The following is a 20033-nucleotide window of genomic DNA, read 5'->3' on the forward strand; positions in this document are numbered from 1 at the left end:
ATGGAGAAAATTATGATGATGGAGAGTGCTTGTTTTGCTTTGAATTTTTTTCAGAGGACACCAGGGCTCAGGGGGGAGAAATAGATTCAGTGTTCAAAATGTCGTCATTGGGCACACGAAGACTGCAGCACTGATGATGAACCTTTCGTTTGTCCAACTTGCTCAATACAGCGAAATAAGAATTGTGTCAATTAAAGGGGTCGACAAAATAAGTGCAATCAACTTAAAATTAAAATATGGAGATCGAAATTTAATATTCTATCATTTTTATTTCTCTAGCAAAATATTAACGTTACCAGTAGTAGCCTAAATAAGATTAGTACATTCATGTCCGATTTGACCGACTTTGTGTTCTTTTCGTAAACCATCTTAATTTCGCTTGGAAAAATGCCAAATAAACAACAGAATTTCTGTTGAGAAGAGTTGGGTCACTGTTGCACTGACCTCTTCAATTTTGAAATGTTCCTGAAGTTATTAAAGTATCTACATAACTTCACAATGTTATATATTGCTTCAATTTTCAGTCAAATGATGATAATTTTTGTCCATGTTCAAAAATAAACTTAAATAACACAAGTATCTCTTATTTGGAACCCCTTTTCAAAACATCAGTATTTCCCAGTTTTACTTTTTTTTATAATTTAAAGTAATAATAAAAACCAACTAAAATTTGTATTGTCAATTCTAAAACTAGACGAAATGCTGTATGTACTCGTATTCCACTAATTCAGATTAAAAATGTCTATTCCCGTCCTCATTTATAAGCAGTTAAAAAAAGTGTCTCTTATTTGGGTACTTTACCTTATTTATGAAATTAGATACATTCTTGGTATTATGATAATAGGCCTATGTTATTTGTGGAGTGTAGAAAGTAATCGTGTTTGTGTGATCTTCTGAATGGTAGTTATAAAATAAACTACAAGTGATATATTCTCAATTTAATACACGAATTATTTCGAAACGCATAAAATGTTTAATCACATATTTTATGTCATCTTAATAACATTGAATTTTATAGTAGCCATAACGTTCCGAAATTTGCCACCATAGACATTTCCCGCGGTACACCATAGGAGATGATTTCATTTTAAACCAGGATAATGATGGTGACCATGATGATAATGAAGATTATATTGTTTAATGGAGAAATAATGAACTGCGTCAACCATTCATAAGCACCGTTTTGTTGCATAGAACTTGCACTTTGACACTCAGGAATTTCGAGCTTTTATCTTTGAAGTGAAAGCCAAAGGTTCTAGCTGTTCAGCTGACGGTGGCTCGTTACAATGAGCCAATAGCTACATACGAGTATAGTGTATTCAGGACTGTGGAGCGAGAAGTTGAATTCTCGTGACAGAATTCTATACGAGCAAAATTACAATGAACAACAAAAGTTTGAATGAACTATTAAATTTAAGTGTACTTGAGCTGTGATATATCAGAATTAAAAAAGATGTTCGTGGAAGTTACAGACTTCACTCAGGTCTTAGAAATATGGAACAATACTTTAAGGCGTAAGTTAATTAATTCTGGTAGATTAAAAGTTGCTATTTCTAGCTTAATCCAGTCTGCTGGACTTGAGCACACTACTGTAATTTTACTTCTCCAGAATTCCCTATAGATTTTCACATTTTTGTACTGTAAAACCATGGTAACCCATCTATTTTGTATTTGGCTTTCACTTTGTTCCTTTTGTTTTACTTCTCAATCTAAAATTTTCTTTGCAATTTTATGATTTGATATTCTGTTTAGGTGTCCATACCATTACGCTTTAGACTATTTTTTCATATATCTAGGGTATTGCATACTTCAAGAACAGTCTTCTTTACAATCATAAGTTATTTTATAGTTCTAATTGTAATTATGACGTTGACGTCTCTCGATTGCCTGGTCGATCTTGTAAAAATTGCTAAGCAGCCTGTTCGCCTGTTGTGTATATTTATTTTCCAAGTTTGTTTCCAGTATAATAATAATAATAATAATAATAATAATAATAATAATAATAACAATTATTTATTTATTTAATAATAATAATAATCATCACCATCATTATCGTTCATTATCGTTCACGAATTTTGACCTTTAGTGATCTGTTTCGACCTCCAGTTGGAAATCGTCTGGTAATCTGATACCTGAAACCTGATCTTTCCCTTTAAGATGGTACCGAAGCAATATTTTCAGGCATCTATTTTCTTGCATAAATGAAAATGCTGTTTGCAATTATATAAGTAATTTTTAATGTATTACTACACTGATAGGACTATAGCAGTAACAAACATACAACACACAAAGCAATGGCGAGGAAAATGGCACAATATCTAGTATCATTTTATGGTATGCAATCTACAATCTAATTGCTTGCCATCAGATGGCATGCAAGTTCAACGTTCACACGGGAAATGGCGGTAGAGTACCATTAATGGCACAAGAAATGTCCTCTTCTGTACAGGGCTTAACAGAATCTGCGTTTAATGGCAGTAGAGATGTCAGTCCTATAGGTATCCTACAAGCAAAACTCAACTCGGACTCCTCGCGACGCGCATGCTATACCCCTCTCACCCCCCCCCCCTGCAGTAGGCGTGAGAGCATGCTGGGAACGGGAGCATACGTCATCTGCGCGATACAGTCACGCCCGCTGGTTTCTGCGCACTAAGTTTTCCTTGTCGGATGCCCATACGTGCTCACCGCCTTTACACCCAAGAAAATGTCTCTGGTACCCATTTCTGTTAGAGGCTGAGTAGGCCCCAGGGCCATAGTGCTGCTGAAAAGATTAGATCAATGCAAAAATCCATGACCACATGGGGAATCGAACCCGCTACCATCCGGCTTGGTGTGTTATGCTTTAACTGCGACACTATCTCGCGCCCCGCTACATTTTATACCTCCATGAATTATGAATTGAAGGGTTCAGAATCGTAGTGGGCCAAGCGCTATTTACTAAAACCGTGGAAAACAAAGCTTAAAATGAAGTTATTACCATAATTCAATGGAAACATATAGCAAGTAATATAAAGTACACATATTAAAACTAAATGATATGTCAATCTTCATTAAACTATGGCAGTCACTTAACTTTAACCCTTGCCTTCTCTGTTTTTAATAAATGGCGCTTGGCCCACTGTAGCTCTGAACCCTTCAATTAACCCATCTCCATGAACTGAAATGTAAAATACACAGAGGCTTACCTGTTTTTATTAAAGGAATTGAATGATTTCCTTTATACTCGACGTGGTTTTAATTGATTCAAATTAAACCAACGTGGATGATTCTGTTAATAAGTCATATTTGATATCTCTGGTGACATTATATATGAATTGCAATTGCAGACTGCCTGAATGATAATAGACTACTATAATTCCAGACAGCTAAACGTATCAGCTTACTTGATGGAAGAGAATAGTTCTCCCTGGGATTACAAATTGAACAGACAAAGTGTATGTAGAATATTTATCAGTGGCGCGGAGAGATTCTGGAATTGAAACGTAATGCCTCTAGAGGCTCCAGCTACAGTGGCCACGAGTGTGCAGCACATGCTAATGGAGTGAAGGTCTTTGAATATTAGTTCCTGCTAGCCACCACACTCTCTTGTCACCTCTTCCTTCCTTTAGGTTTGCATCTCTCTTAAGCTTTTAGGCTTTACCTTATTGCATCATGAATAATCATTAGCCTCACTAACTTTACGAGAATGAGAAGAGAAGACTGAAGAGAAAGGATGGAGGAGAATGGCGAAGAAGTTAGGAATCAGACACTTGAGGTGTGTAACGCTACGACGTTGGGTAACAACAAGAAATTCGTCTTGAAGCAAATGTCAGGAATCAAGCTCCTCGGAGGCGAATAGATTGACTTGAGAGATTTTATTTACATATTTTCAGATAGAAATGGATGAGAAGATCACTACTTTATGTTAAGTTGACCGTTGAGAAGATTAAGTTTTACGTGTTTGAAGACTAACCGCAGCTCAGACGGGAACTCCAAATCGCACCAATCACGATATTTTTGTGATCATAAATTTAGTGACGTTCTCATTGAAGGGACAGGGTTCCAAATTCACTACTGTCACTATTATTATTGCTACAAACATCACAATGACGGGCTACGGACTGGAAGACTCTGGGTTCAAGTCTAAACGAAAGCAGAAATTTTAATTTCGTTACACTTTCAGAGCGGATTTAGAATTGGATGCCGAATGTTTTTCATCGGTCAACGCGTAATGCTCACTACATCTTCTGCTAGTGCCCATGTCAACTTAACATGTAGGCCAACCTATTTTACCACTCCGCTGGTCTACCGCTGTGAAATAACGGTTATCACGTGAATTTATTGTCCCTTGAGAATAATGTCCAGCAACAATGTTTGCCAAATTACTGTCGAAGCTGTCTAGTATTGGGTACAACAAGTGAGATGTTGTTGAACCTCTCGAGTCATTTTAACAATTCAGCTAACTAACTAGCATGATCTGTAACAAAAATCATGTGAGCATTTAACCTCGAAACATATTTTACATTAAGCCTCTGTAAAAAAGAAAAAAAAATGTACCTCCAAATTTTGAATATCCCACATGTCAGGCTGCTTGAAAAAGAGGACAATATCTTTAAAATAACCACCCAGATATAAGAGAGTCTCAAATCAGCTATTCCACCTCGTTGCAGTAGGAGAAGGGAAATGCTTAGCTTGTTTGAAAGCTTCATTGCTAGACTTCAGAAACTCAAGATATTTGTATTTCCTCTTTCCATCGTTTAGGAAGGAACACTTAACCATGGTAGCTGGCGCTAGTGTTTTTGGCGTCTGTCCTAGATATCTAGTGCCCAGTTTGTGAGCACGTTTCTAGTGCACCTGAGAATGGTACCACTTCCTATACAAGTCACATCAGCCATTTACGAAACACAGTTGTCAGACTGACTGCGGTAAATATAAAACACTCGCACTTAACATTCCCATTACTTATTTCACACGCCAAAAACGGTGACGCGGACTTGAACAATTTAATTCAATTCGGACATTGATGTTGCCCAGGAATTCCCAACCAAACTTAACTTACGGACCCAGCACTGTACATGAATTAGATGATCTCCTATTACAACTTTGAGAGTTTCATAACAAAGAGTCATGTAAGCAGCACTGTTACTAACAAACACTTCCACTGAGTCATACGGAACAGAATGATTGTGAACTGCATCCTACAATGCACGAGAGCAGTTGGTTGCATTTCCTGAATATAATTAGCCTATTTCACTGAAGCGACGAACAAATGAACTTCTCCAGCATCTGGGACATCACAAAAAACACACCGCTCATCATGTCTGTTGTTTTATCGCATAAGATGGTGATATTATTTCCTGCTATTGTCTCTGAAGTAGACTTCTTGCGATCAGATAAAATTTCTGGAGGTTAATATATGATTAAATTAAGTAGGAATGAATTAAGAAAAACTAGTTTTAATAACTATAAATATACTTTAAATATTTTATCTAAAAAATTAGAAAACGTTGTGTAATTCACGTGAAAAATCCCCTTTCCCTATAGTGGCCTATATAATATTTCAATACAGTCTAAGTTATGTTTGGTACAAAAATTGTACAATATTCTTACCTGGTAAATATTTTTGACGTAGAGTTGTAAGTTCATCTTGGAGCAACAGTAACAAATATAAATGATAATCGGGAGGAAATTAAACGCAGAATAAATAAGGGAAATGCCTGTTATTCGGTTGAGAAACTTTTATTATCCAGTCTGCTGTCAAAAAATCTGAAAGTTAGAATTTATAAAACAGTTATATTACCGGTTGTTCTTTATGGTTGTGAAACTTGGACTCTCACTTTGAGAGAGGAACATAGGTTAAGGGTATTTGAGAGTAAGGTGCTTAGGAAAATATTTGGGGCTAAGAGGGATGAAGTTACAGGAAAATGGAGGAAGGTACGCAACACAGAACGGCACGCATTGTATTCTTCACCTGACATAATTAGGAACATTACATCCAGACATTTGAGATGGGCAGGACATGTAGCACGTATGGGCGAATCCAGAAATGCATATAGAGTGTTAGTTGGGAGGCCGGAGGGAAAAAGACCTTTAGGGAGACCGAGATGTAGATGGGAAGATAATATTAAAATGGATTTGAGGGAAGTGGGACATGATGATAGAGAATGGATTAATCTTGCTTAGGATAGGGACCAATGGCGGGCTTATGTGAGGGCGGCAATGAACCTCCGGGTTCCTTAAAAGTCAGTAAGTAAGTAAGTAAGTAAGTAAGTAAGAGTTGTAACACATGGTAACCTTCCTTCCTTCGAAAATTCATTTATCCATTCCCTCAATGTTTAATTTTCCAGTTTTTTCGAGTGGAATATTCCTTTTTGAAAAAGCTTCACTATACGCTTGGAATAATAATCTTTTTCAAATTTTCTTCGCTTGACACAGTCGAACATTTCAATAATTGAAGTTTGTTTTGATGATGAAGCTGATGTTGAGAATTTAGTGCTGTCTCGTCGTCTTGTCAAGTGCTTCTCTGACATAACATGTTTATCAATGCTATCTTTCTTTTCGTATGCAACTGGGCAATTTCAGAATTTACAAAAAACTGTCCTAACGTCTGAAGCATAGAGTCCATGAATGGAATACTACTGGACTCTTTTACTAGCAGTTATAGTTGTTCGCCCCACTTTACGAAGGAGAACATGTCTCATAAATTCAACCAACTCTGCCAATATAACTAGAATAACTATCCAACTCTGCTGCGATCTCAAAAGCAAATGGCCGAGTAAATTGACGCGACGTATCTTTGCCAAGCCCATATCGAATTATAGAACTCGATAATCGATATTACATTATGTATATCAATTTATCGGACCTTCATTATCGATATATGAAATTGATCGAATCCAGCGGACAATAATAATTGATAACGAGATAATCGGTCGACATGTTTTGAGTATTTAAAAAGTGCGTTCAATTTTTGTTTATATGCGTTTTCGCTTGAAAAATAGCATTTTACTGATAAATCGCTATTAAAGGCTGGTTCACAATAAATCGGGAACGGAAATGACAACGAGAACGAGAACAGAAATAATGTTAAAATAAATGTATTTAAATGTGAGCGTTCACAATAGTTAATTGTGAATCCTCACATTTAAATACATTTATTTTAACAATATTTCCCTTCTCGTTCTCGTTGTCGTTTCCGTTCCAGGTTTATTGTGAACCAGGCTTAAATAGCATCTTACGCGTGATTTCGCAATTTTATAGGAAATTCGCATGTTTTTCGCCCTTCCAATTCTGCTAGAAAATCATGCTAAATAACCTTACAGATGAAGAACAATACTTTCTACCCCACAGTTTAAAAATTCCCAGATTTCGCAAAATGCGACATTTTCAGGTCCCTAATCAAAAGTTAGTGTTAGAAATCAAACACATGACGTTGTAGAAGGTAGTTTAATGTAAGCTTAGGCCTAATTCCTCAGTGCTCTTTTCTTTTACATTTGCGTGTATTTCTGACGTATATGTACATGAAACATCATCTGGATTCTCTCCACCTCCCCAGTGATTATTTTCTTTTGATGGAAAACAAACTTTTGTTCAACCAACTGTACTCATTTCACACGAGAAACTCATATGATGTAAAGATTCTTTGTTTCTGCAGTATCGTCTTGGTTTTGCCTTTGGGCAAGGTAGTTTAATTAAATTGTTTGGGTTTTCTGTTCTTATACTTGAACACTGAAATAAGTCTTTCTGCGAAATGAGTTCCCTGCTCGAATAGGTGTAAAAGATACAACTCATTTCTGAGTCATTAGCTTGTGTTGAGGTGCTTTCCAACAGTTACTCCGCACTCTGGCGTCTTCTTCTCCCCCTTATAAATTCAATTTGTCTCGCTCTCGCCTCATTTACAGTTCTCACATACGAACTATGCGGTAACCTAATCCTGTGGGCCAGGAACTTCAGAACTTTATTCTGAGGTGCAGCGGTGACTTATTACAGGTACCAGCCTCACAGAGTAGGTTTGTGTTAAAGTGAAATTTTTCTCATCATCTACTAATAACAAGCAGTCCATGTCTTTCAAGGCTTGTGCCGGGCGATATCGCATGATAACTTAAATACCTCAGATAGTAAGAACAGAAAAATCCTTCCCATATTTGTCATTTTTCAGATCACAGTACGAAGTTTTTATGCCTGGCGACTTCAGTGGTATTTCCTTTGCCTCCATTTCTAATTAAAGATACCTTATAAACGAATGTAATTTTTTATTTCTGAAAACAGTTTGGACAGCCATTATTTTATAGCATTGTGTTTGAATGTCATTTCTGGCTTCATTTTGAACACTTAATATTAATAATCATAGAACTGTAATTTAAATTTTTCTTGTAATTTCCGATTTTGGAAAAATAATTGGCGTTCATCTGTAAGTTATTATAAACTATCTCGAGGCTGAAAATAGCATTTTTTAAATTTTTGTTTCTAATTTAGTTTAGTGGGTTATTTTACGACGCTTTATCAACATCTTAGGTTATTTAGCGTCTGAATGAGATGAAGGTGATAATGCCGATGAAATGAATCCGAGGTCCAGCACCGAAAGTTACTCAGCATTTGCTCATATATTGGGTTGAGGGAAAACCCGGAGAAAACCTCAACCAGGTAACTTACCCCACCGAGAATCGAACCCGGGCCACCTGGTTTCGCGGCCAGACGTGCTAACCGTTACTTCATAGGTGTGGACTTTTGTTTCTATGTCTGAATGTTATTACTTTTCCACTAGATAATGATTGAACCGATTGCTATGAAAACTGGTGCGTAATGTAATTTACGTCCAACTTAGATTTTGGACTATGTGACATTCAAAATATTTTATTTAAAAGGGAGTTATAATGGCGTCTGAAGTAAATAAATCGAAGTGTCTTCGCTTATTATTGATTTTTAAGAGAATGTTACATAATAAAGTTTTATTGCAACATGTTTTCGACAAGTTTTACTCTATGCAAAATTTTGATAAGACTAATATTTAACGAGATATACGGTCTATGAGTTTTTTCACCCCACATAATTATCAAATCCACATGCATTCTGTCAGTTTTAAAACTTGGAGGGAAAGAACCATCTTTATATTAATATAATTATGACTACCCAGGACGTAGTCATTTGTTCCTAGAAATAGCCATGGGTACATCAGCGATGTCATCCTGTTGTATTACGTTCCAGTAATAGCTCGCGTTCGAACCTTATCTCTCTTTTCAAGCCACTCTTTAACTGAAGTCTTATTCTTGACGTGATTGGGGAGTACAAATTTAATACGGTGCGTCACTCAACCTCATGCTAAAGAGTAAAGAGCATTGAAGTCATCACAATATATTAGCCACGTCTGTGATTACAGTGCTAGAACGCTGGGCTTCCATCCAGGCGGCCCGGATTCGATCCCCGGCCAAGTCGTGATGGAATTTGTGGTGGACAAAGCAGACGTTGCAGAGGGGTTTTCTCAGGGTATTCCCATTCCCTCTATCATTCCATCAACACTCTCCACTTCCCTCTCATTTCTTCTATCATCTGCAGTATTAAGAATAGTGAAGTCTTGGGGTTATAACCCCGCCATCGGTCCCTACCCTGAACAAGATTAATCCAGTCTCTACCATCATATCCCACCTCACTCAAATCCGTCTTTATATCATCTTCCCATCGACTTCTCGGTCTCCCCAAAGATATTTTTCCCTCCGACCTCCCAACTAACACCTGTATGTATTTCTGGGTTCGTCCATACGTCCTACATACCCTGCCCATCTCAAACGTCTGGATTTAATATTCCTAATTATGTCAGGTGAAGAAAACAATACGTGCAGTTCTGCGTTGTGTAACTTTCTCCATTCTCCTGTAACTTCATCCGTCTTAGACCCAAATAATTTGCTAAGCATCTTATTCTCAGACACTCTTAACCTCTGTTCCTCTCTCAAAGTGAGAGTCCAAGTTTCACAATCTTATCTAACATTATAAATTCGCAAGTAGCAATACTCTCTGGTCACGTAGTGTACTTTTGTATAGCTCAACTGATAAATTGTTTACTTGTGAATTGAATGAATTGCTATGTAGGCTTTTTACGTATTTTTCTTACTTATACATATATAGATGAATTGTTTAAGGCTCATTCACAATGAAAATTAAACATAACGTAAGCGTTAACTTAAGATTATAAACGTTACGGTAAAATCAAGAAGTCATACACGATGGGAACATAAACATAACAGGAAACATACTTGGTAACCATGGAAACATAACAACGACGCCATTTCCTCATATTCTGTCGTATAGTTCAGCGCTCCATTATTGTGTTCTGTTTGCAAATCACGTAAGCATAAGCATGAAAGTTTGGAGTTTGCAAACTTTCATGTTAACTTCTTACGGTAATGTTTATGTCAATGCTTATGTGAATCATTGTGAATGATCCCATTTGGTAGCCTGGGCGCAAACTTCTGTGTTATGTTAAGGTTATGTTTAATTTTCATTGTGAATGGGCCTTTAGGCTTGTAAATTGAATTAATGTGCTTGTTATGTAATGTATATGTTTATATACGTAGTTCAAGTGCTTGCTATGTATTGTAGCTGTATTTTTATAGAGCAACCAGCGTAGCTCAGTCGGCATGTTGATCGGAGCTGTGTTCGGACTCGGATTAGATTCCCGCTTCGGCTGATTACCTTGTTGGGGGTTTTCCGAGATTTTTCCTAACCGTAAGGCAAATGTCAGGTAATCTATGGCGAATCCTCAGCCTCACCTCATCTCGTCAAAAATTGTATAACTCTTAGCTTGTCCCACATCTTAAAGCTTCAATGCTAATGTAAGATCTAAGGAACTAAAACTACTTTGGCGCCATTTCTTTAACAGTCTCTGGTTTGAACAAATTGAAATCACTTTCTCATTTAAAATTAATAATCCACAACTCATTTTGTAAACTCTCTACAACCTGTAAATGCACTTGCCTGAAAGAATCTGTAGATGTGAAATACCTGGGAATTATTGTTGATCAGCACTTGAAATGGGATAAACAAATCACCTTTTCATGTAACAGGATCCGTAAAACAATTTACAAATTTGTAAACCTTCGCCATTACTTGCCTACTCATGTATTACGTTTGGTTTATTTGGCTATAGTTGAATCTGTTATCCAGTGTGGTATAACTGGATGGGGAGGCATTACAAAAACTGCTCTTCTTCCTCTAATTATGTTGCAAAAACGTATAATCAAAATTTGTTTGAAAAGGCGACTGGATTATCCAACAAATTTCATCCATTCCGAATTGAATGTTTTTAAAATTCACCAAATTTGTAAATACTCTTTAATGAAATTCTATCATAAAAATAGAATGAAATTTGTAGCTCAGCCACATGATCATAATACAAGACGAAATGAAATTCTTAATTTAGTTGAACCTAAATGTTTCACAGCTGCTGCTTTACTACACAGTACAAATTATGGTCCACGTCTATATAATTCGATAATAAAATTTCATCCATAATTGACTACTTTAAGCGATGAAATTTTCAGATCCAGAATTAAAAAAATTATATGACAGACTTCCCTGTATTATATTATGTACCATGTATTGTAAAACAAGTTTATTTCTACCCTAAGTATATTTTTATATCTTATCTTGGTTACTATATCAACATGACCTGTACTAATTATACTACTAATAATAATTTAATATTGATCCACCAATCTCAACATCGTCTCTTTTTTAACTCAGTTATTACTAGTATTATTATTACTAACTTTATTATCATCTTTATGTGACCTTTTTTCTTAAGTATTTTGTCGTATATTTATGTAACGGAACTGTCCCCGAACACGAGCTTTGCTCTTTCGGGGTACTTTAATGTACCGGTAACGTTTTTATGTATATGTTATTATTAAATAAATCTAAAATCTAAATGGAATGCAATAAATAACATGAAAAGAAAAAATAGAAGTAATGAAGTTCTGGGAAACATATTCTGTATATCTGTGAGAGATGTAAATCTTGACTTTCCTGTATGAAATCAAAGACGAGTGCACTGCATAGGTTTAAGTTTTAATATGCCACTGCGACTTAGGATCAAACTGATTATTATTTTTTTGGCCGAAAAAAAGGTTATCTTCAGTACTGAAACTGTGATAGTATTTTCTTCCACTGCCTTTGTTTCTATTTCCGTATAGGATAGGTTTTTTTATACACATGTTCATCTCTGAGAATGAAACTTGAATATAGCTCTCAAATCCTCCTGAACATTACCCCAGGGAGAAGCCATTAATAACCATCGCCCACGCAACGAACAACGACGTCGTGGGTGAAAGTTTCCCTTTGCAAGTAGCGAAATATCTTTCCATGATTATCTATTATCAGTACCACCTGGGAATATTATTCTACCAGCTTTGGAAAGAACCTCACAGACACGAGCAGAACGATATTCTGGTCAAAAAAGGAGATTTTTATCTCTCTCAAAGAAATAGGCCTACAAGGATTTCTGTCTTTGGTGTTTCCTTCCTTTTTTATTTCTTCCATTTCTTATGCTTCTGCTTTTACCGGTATTTCTCGAAATCATACTCGTCTTTCTATATCTTTGTTCGTATTTGAGAAACATTTTAAAGCACTACAGATAATAGTGTACAAATTAAACTCTCTACAGATATCTTATAAAATAGATTATTGTCTTCAAACTCACAGATAACACATATCAGATGCTCCTCTTTCTCATTAATATCAGCTTACGTTATTTACCGCTGATAATGTCACATACAGATATTATTGCCACTAATTATCGCATGAGCCATGTAGTACCTTACACAGAATTCAGTTTGGCATCAATATAGATAGATTGGGAAATAATGGAACAGGAATTAGAAATAGAATTACCCAAACTGGAAAATCCAGATATAATCATTTTTAGACTCTCACGGTGAATGTAATCAGACATAAAATACTTCTGTGTGTTCTACCGTGTCCTGGAACCTAGCATTTGAACGTTTGGGAACTACATACAGGTTTCATCACCAGAGCAGATACATATGACTAGTGGGATCGCCTACTCGTTACTCCAGACGATTGCCCCTTGCTTTAGTGTGCGTCCAGCTTTACAATGACAAGGCTTATTGTCAAAATAAAGCCATAAATTTAAAATTTTATACATCTTGATTACACAAATTTTAACACTGTATCACTTCGGAATATGTATGGTAAATACATAGCACAAGAAAACGGATACAATCCTAACATAATAGAGAACATAATACGTAAGACAAAACATAATCACGAAAAACATAAGAATACAACACAAATACAAGAACACAAAAAATACATCACACAAACATACGAAAACAAAAACACACACAAAATTGCAACCTCATTCAAGAAATTAAATTACAACATCGCATACAGAACAAATAACTCTCTACAAAAACATCTCAACACACAAACAACACAAACAAACAAATACAACCACACAGGCGTATACAAACTCAAATGTAACACCTCCAACAACTTCTACATAGGACAGACAGGCAGATCGTTTCAAACACGTTACAAAGAACACATCACAGCCATAACAAAATTACAAAACACCTCCACATATGCAGAACACATCACAAATGCTAACCAAACCCACAGAGACATCAACACAGACATGGAATTACTACACATCCAACCAAAAGGCCAGAAACTAAACACACTAGAACAATATGAAATATACAGACACACAAAAACACACCCCAACCAAATTCTCAACACTCAACTCAACTTCAAAACACACACACACTCTTTGACTCTACACTATACCACAGGAACACACCCTCACAGGAAACAGAACAAGTGACGCCAAGACCAACAACGACCAGTTGTGAAGATGACCCATAAATAGGTCGAAACATGTAAACGAGGTACGTTGAAATTTAACACAGGAAAGTCTTACCATACATATTCCGAAATTAAAATTTTAATTTCCGATTGGAATGGAAATAAAAATAAAAACAAAAACACATCGTTTCTGGTCAGTTCACTTCTTTTGTTATAAACAAAATAAAAATTAAATATTTTCTTTCATTTAGCTACCTATCTAGGCTACATTGCGGCCTATTGTCTTCTTATGCCCCCTGTTTATTTTTCCGTAAGAGATCTCTGAAATCTTGCACAGATATTAGTTATGAAAACGGAGATCTTCCCAAGTAAAATGCAGCTGACCAAAGAATTTGTCCTGGAACCCTGTCATACAAGGACACGGGTCTTTTACATCGTAGAAGTCTAAGACACTGGGCGCCATCTTCCGGAAGATAACACATGAACGACTTTTGTCGCACTGCGAACTTTCATTATATTGCTATAGTAGCCACTACACCACCGTGAAAGTTAAAATCAGTCTATTGTACTATAGTTGCAAGCCGTTTAGTCATAGTGGAAAAGAAAGTGAGGTTTCTGATTCAGAAAATTAATCTCTGAACGTTTTAACATTGGAAGCTGCAGTTATGAATATTGTAACACAAAGAGACGACTACTACAGTTTTAATGCTCGTATAAACGAAATGGAGAGAGGATCTGAATAATTATTTACACTTGAGCTAGAGTTGCATTAGTCCTCAAAGAGGAGGAAAGTTTCCCAAGTCTGTATTCCGTAATGATTTCAAGTTTTGTCAGTCCCACATTTTCTTCGAGAAAATGTCTTTCGAGACGTGAGCAAGTCATGTACCCATTAACCGCCAAATTATTATTATTATTATTATATTTTTATTTTTTCGTATAAATAAGGTGAAATTTTGGGAAGTTTATATATATGAGACTGAAAACTTTATTATTTTCTACTTAATTTTATTGTGTTAGAAAGGGGATGAAAACCCTTGTCCTCAAATGAGGACACTGGCGTTATGTGATATACGAAATTACAATAAACAAAAACATTGTTATAAATAATTTTCAGTTATACACAGACTACATTGTTCGCATTCTATTCTTCACCTGACATAATTAGGAACATCAAATTCAGACGTTTGAGATGGGCAGGGCATGTAGCACGTATGGGCGAATCCAGAAATGCATACAGAGTGTTAGTTGGGAGGCCGGAGGGAAAAAGACCTTTCAGGAGACCGAGACATCGACGGGAGGATAATATTAAACTACATTTGAGGAAGGTGGAATATGATGCCAAGGACTGGATTAATCTTGCTCGGGACAGGGGCCGATGGCGTACTAATGTGAGGGCGACAATGAACCTCTGGGTTCTCTAAAAGCCATTTGTAAGTAAGTAAATTATAATACATTTATTTATTCTGGTGGCGTTGCGGCCATTAGCCTACTGTCCCACGATACTAATAATAATAATAATAATAATAATAATAATAATAATAATAATAATTATTATTATTATTATTAATTTATTTTATCTGGAAGTGCTAAGGCCAGTAGACCTTGTTTTCCGCCCAGCCAGATTCTAATTCTAATTGAATACAATTAGTTTACAGTAGTTATTACATTAACATCTAAACCGTAAAATAACATGAAAGTGAATAATGAAAGTAAACGCAAATAATGAAAGTTAGATAAGTAATGTTAGTGAGACAATAATAAATATTGATAACAAATAATAATAATAATAATAATAATAATAATAATAATAATAATAATAATGGGTTTTAAGGAACCGGCAGGTTCATTGTCGTCCTCACATAAGCCCACCGTCGGTCCCTATCCTGTGCAAGTTTAATCCAGTCTCTGTCATCATATAGGCTAATAATAATAATAATAATAATAATAATAATAATAATAATAATAATAATAAAATAATAGGTAAAACACAGTTCAAATATAAGAATCTTGTTATTCCGCTGCAGAGTAATGGTTAGCATATCTGACTTGGAAACGAGCGGGCCCGGGTTCAAATCCTGATTGGTACAGTTTACGTGGTTGGGGTTTTTCCTAGGTTTTCTCTCAATCGAGACCAAATTAATTGGCAACTTCCGGCGTTGGACGTCGGGCTCATTTCACAATCATTTATCATCTTATATCTTCTTCTGCCTCTAACTTTTTTCCCGTTCACCATTCCTTCCAGTGCATCCTTCAGTAGACAGTTTCTTCTTATTGAGTGACCCAGCCAATTTCTTTTTCTCTTTCTGATCAATTGCATATTTTATTTATAAAAGTGTCTACACTACGAATTCGTCACAGTGCTGTGTTATATAAGTAACCAAAATCTTAGAAGTCATATCAGAATTAGATGTAATAACATTTCGATGTATTGGTGTAACAGCCTCTCGTGGCCAAGGTCGCTTATGTGTCATCCTCAAGCAGTGAGAAAGCTCCAATGCAATATGCTGTGCATCTGACGCACTTACTGCATTCTGAGGCTTTCTATCTCCGAGAGGCTAGTACATAAACTACAGTGTTTGGTGTGTTTGTGTGTTGTCAGGAGAGAAGCCGTACAAGTGCTCGTGGGAGGGCTGCGAGTGGAGGTTCGCCCGGTCGGACGAGCTGACCCGTCACTACAGGAAACACACGGGCGCCAAGCCGTTCAAATGCCGCCACTGCGACCGCTGCTTCTCTCGCTCAGACCACCTCGCGCTGCACATGAAGAGGCACGTGTGAGGCGCGAAATGCCAAAATCCCACTTTCATCACTGCCAAAAAGTATATTTGAGATAAAATAAAATTTTGAAAGCATAACTGTATGGCTGATATACAGTCAGTCAATATCCAATGGGGCCAGTTCGTTTTAGTCTTTCCATTATCTCCCGCCCATTCAATGTGTTACCCACTTCCCACTGTTTTCATTTGAAATCATCCCGATATCCTGAAAGACTCAGCTGTCAAGATATTTCAAAGAGAATGTTACCACTTTACATGAATAGATGCGTGAATGAAGACTGGTCATGATTAGACATCATGAAAATAAACGGTTTGGTGTTGGTGCGACGGAACACGGAGAAGCAACCTAAAGGAGACGGTGGTGGTGAACAGTTGTTACGTTTCTCTTTCTTTAATGTTTCAGAAAACATAAGAAATGAATGTACTAAAAAAACAAGACGAAGTTTCTTCTTGTTGTAAACTGGTTGCGTCCTCGATCAGTGATGTTCTCTTCCTGTGATCAACAACTACTCCTCCCTTTCTTGAACAAGTGAGAATCGGTATGTTGACATTCCGAGCCTCTCGACAGTCATCGTGTAGGAACATCTCAACGTCAAAGATTTTTTTTGAATGTGAATTGAAAAAGAAAAATCTTTCTCCTGCTTCCAGTTGTTCTTTCCTCTACATACATATACATATATAATTATATATATATATAAATAAAATACAAAAAAAATGAAGAAAAATACAAAATATTAATCACAATACAAAGTGAACGCAGTATTTTTCAAAAGACTGGCTATGTACAGTGATTCTCATCTAGGAGAGATAAGACTTGACGTCACGTGCCAGTAGAACAGTGTGAGTGTGTGTGTGTGTGTACAGATTGGCTCCAAGTTCCTTTTGTTAAAATGATGTGGTTATTGATGTTGAACGAGTCGCTAACGTAATGTTAAGTGAACTACATGCATTTATTCCTTTGAATCTGATAAATTTAGTTCAGATTTGATGGCTAGTTCATAGGCGAGATCCCATCCTTGACTCCCCATTCCCAAACAATTTTGTGATTAACAAAACTTCGCATTTATCATAAATTGTTTATATCTTTAAAATTGATGCCATAGTCATATGTTGTATTTCCTCAATGTCATTTTAATTAAAGGGGACTTGAACTATGATGTACTTGAATTTCTTTCATTCCTTCATAATATATCTCCGTTTCTATTTAATTGGGTGAGGACAGAAGGACATTACAAAACTGAAGTGCAAGGAAGGACATTCTTTTCATTTATTAATTTTTATAACACAGCGAAATGTTTAATTTATCGTGTATATATTTAAAAAGTGTCCTTGACTAAGTATTTTCTCCTCAAACGTATGCAACGATCACTTACGGTAATAACTGTACTTCTTGTGTACAAAATAGGAGTTTCTGTGGTTAATTTTGATCTTAGCTTCTCTCTCATTTATGTACTTTGTTCTTTACATACATTCCTCTAATAAATCAAACTATGCCCTTACTTTCATCATCATCATTGCACTCGGATAAAAAAGAAACAGGGAGAGAAAGAATTTATTACCAACAAATAGATTTTTTAGTGTTTGTAGTATTTTGTACAGTCAGGCTTCTTTAAGCTACAAAAATGAAAAACGATACGATTATTGTATATTTTGTGCAACATGCCACACAGACAATTATGTTTACAATTTGTAAATTGAAACAAAAAATAGACGCTTTGAATGTTCAAAAAAACTCAAGTGAGCAATCAATGAGGGTAAAAATGTAGGATTGACTTTCCTTTTATATATAATATATAAATATATATTACAATGTACAATTGTTACGATTAGCAGTCAGTTTTGATTGAAGTCATTGTACAGATGAGCGTCCTGTATCAATCAGCATTGCGTGCAGACTTTTAAAACAGTTCTTCCGATTGTTATGCTATGGAAAATGAAGGCATAACAAAGAAAAGCAACATGAATGACGAAGGAACGCGTGTAATTTTTTACAAGGCAGTAAGAGAACGATGAGTGCGAAAGAAATAACGAATGTTCTTGTTTCTTGATACGCTCCTATTCAATGTTAAATGATTATTTGTCATGTTGACTTTATGAATCGCTGGTTATTTTTTCATTGCTTTGCCTAGCTATTGACGTATACAAATATTTTTCTTTTATTTCCAAAAAAGTAATAAATTTGGAGAGGGTTTTAATGCTCTGCAATATTAAAAAAATTTAATACCTTCATGTTCTTATTAAAATGATTTTTATTGTATACTAGTTTGTGTGATGAACAAGTGAACTTTTGTTACTGCAGGCCGTTCGAAGTAGGTAAAGAATATATTGTAAAGAATAGTCAATTTGTCCACTATTCCAATACGTAATAAACTATTGTTCGCACTGCGTATATTCCAGACTGAACTCGAAGCACTAAGCTTCGTTGCAAATCGGAAGTACCTGTGTAGTTTTGCAACCAATAAATTTATATTGAATTATGTAAATTTGATGAAGTATATCACTTAAATGAATGACTCCCTTAAAATATGAACGCTTCTGTGGGAATGTACTAATTTTTATACCCTATATTGACATTAAGATAATGGATTACGAACAAAGAATGTTCGGAAACTGTAGTGCGCACCCGTTGATTGCTGTTAGGATGCATAGAATGCGGTTTCTTTCCTTTCGAAAGGAGAAAAAGTTTATAGCCATTCTTACCTCTATAGAATTTCCTGAAAGAATGGAGAGGATTAAATTTACGACGGGACGACAATCCTTGTACTGTGCAACATAAATTTCTAGTTTCATTTTGAAAATCACGTGAAATATTTCCATCAGAGGCGTTCAAAATTGTTAATTTGGTATGGTACAGAATTGTAACAAACATTTTGCTCAATCAAACAATTTGAAGACATATGGTGATTGTTAGAAAACCTTGTATGAGTGAAATCCAGAATAAATTAAAAATAGTTTATTGGATGTCTTGAATGTAATCTGTTACAGATGTAATATAGTTCATTTATGTGAAAGAGTGTTAGAGAAAATTTAATTGGAGAAATACAGACTGATATGATGAAGGGAAGAGGTCAGGTAACACCAATCTGCTTACTGTAAACTAATGCCATAGACGTGTTGACTTGGACATGTGTGTGGCTGACCTGTTTCAGTATCCAAATGTTCCTCTCTCGGAGCGGCCTGCGGTAGTGATGGATGCTCTTGTACTATTGCTTGTATTTCCCGCTCAGTGAAAAATAAACGTACGTTCCTGTTAATTGTTGTCATTATTTAATTCCTGTCTCCAATTAATGTCAACAAAACCTAAATCCTCAGAACTTCTCTCAAATATGCAAATCTAGTCTTTCAGGTAAAGCTCCCTGTAAAGCAGATTTGAATAATTTCAAGGAAAAATTGTTCCGGGGCCGGGTATCGATCCCGGGACCTCTGATTGAACGTACCAGCGCTCTACCAACTGAGCTACCC

At 35.9% G+C, this 20033-nt stretch overlaps 1 protein-coding gene across 1 annotated transcript in view; it reads left to right on the forward strand.

Annotated features, from left to right (window-relative positions):
- Positions 1 to 19825, forward strand: part of luna — a 644320-nt gene extending 624495 nt beyond the window's left edge. Inside the window, exon 3 of the mRNA XM_069813127.1 lies at positions 16397 to 19825. Coding sequence (XP_069669228.1) covers positions 16397 to 16572 — 176 coding nt within the window. The 3' untranslated portion in view covers positions 16573 to 19825. The remainder of the gene's footprint in view (positions 1 to 16396) is intronic.
- The last annotated feature ends 208 nt before the right edge of the window (positions 19826 to 20033 follow it).

This window comes from Periplaneta americana, chromosome 16 (genome assembly GCF_040183065.1).
Source record: "Periplaneta americana isolate PAMFEO1 chromosome 16, P.americana_PAMFEO1_priV1, whole genome shotgun sequence".
In the NCBI taxonomy this organism is placed as follows: Eukaryota; Metazoa; Arthropoda; class Insecta; order Blattodea; family Blattidae; genus Periplaneta; species Periplaneta americana.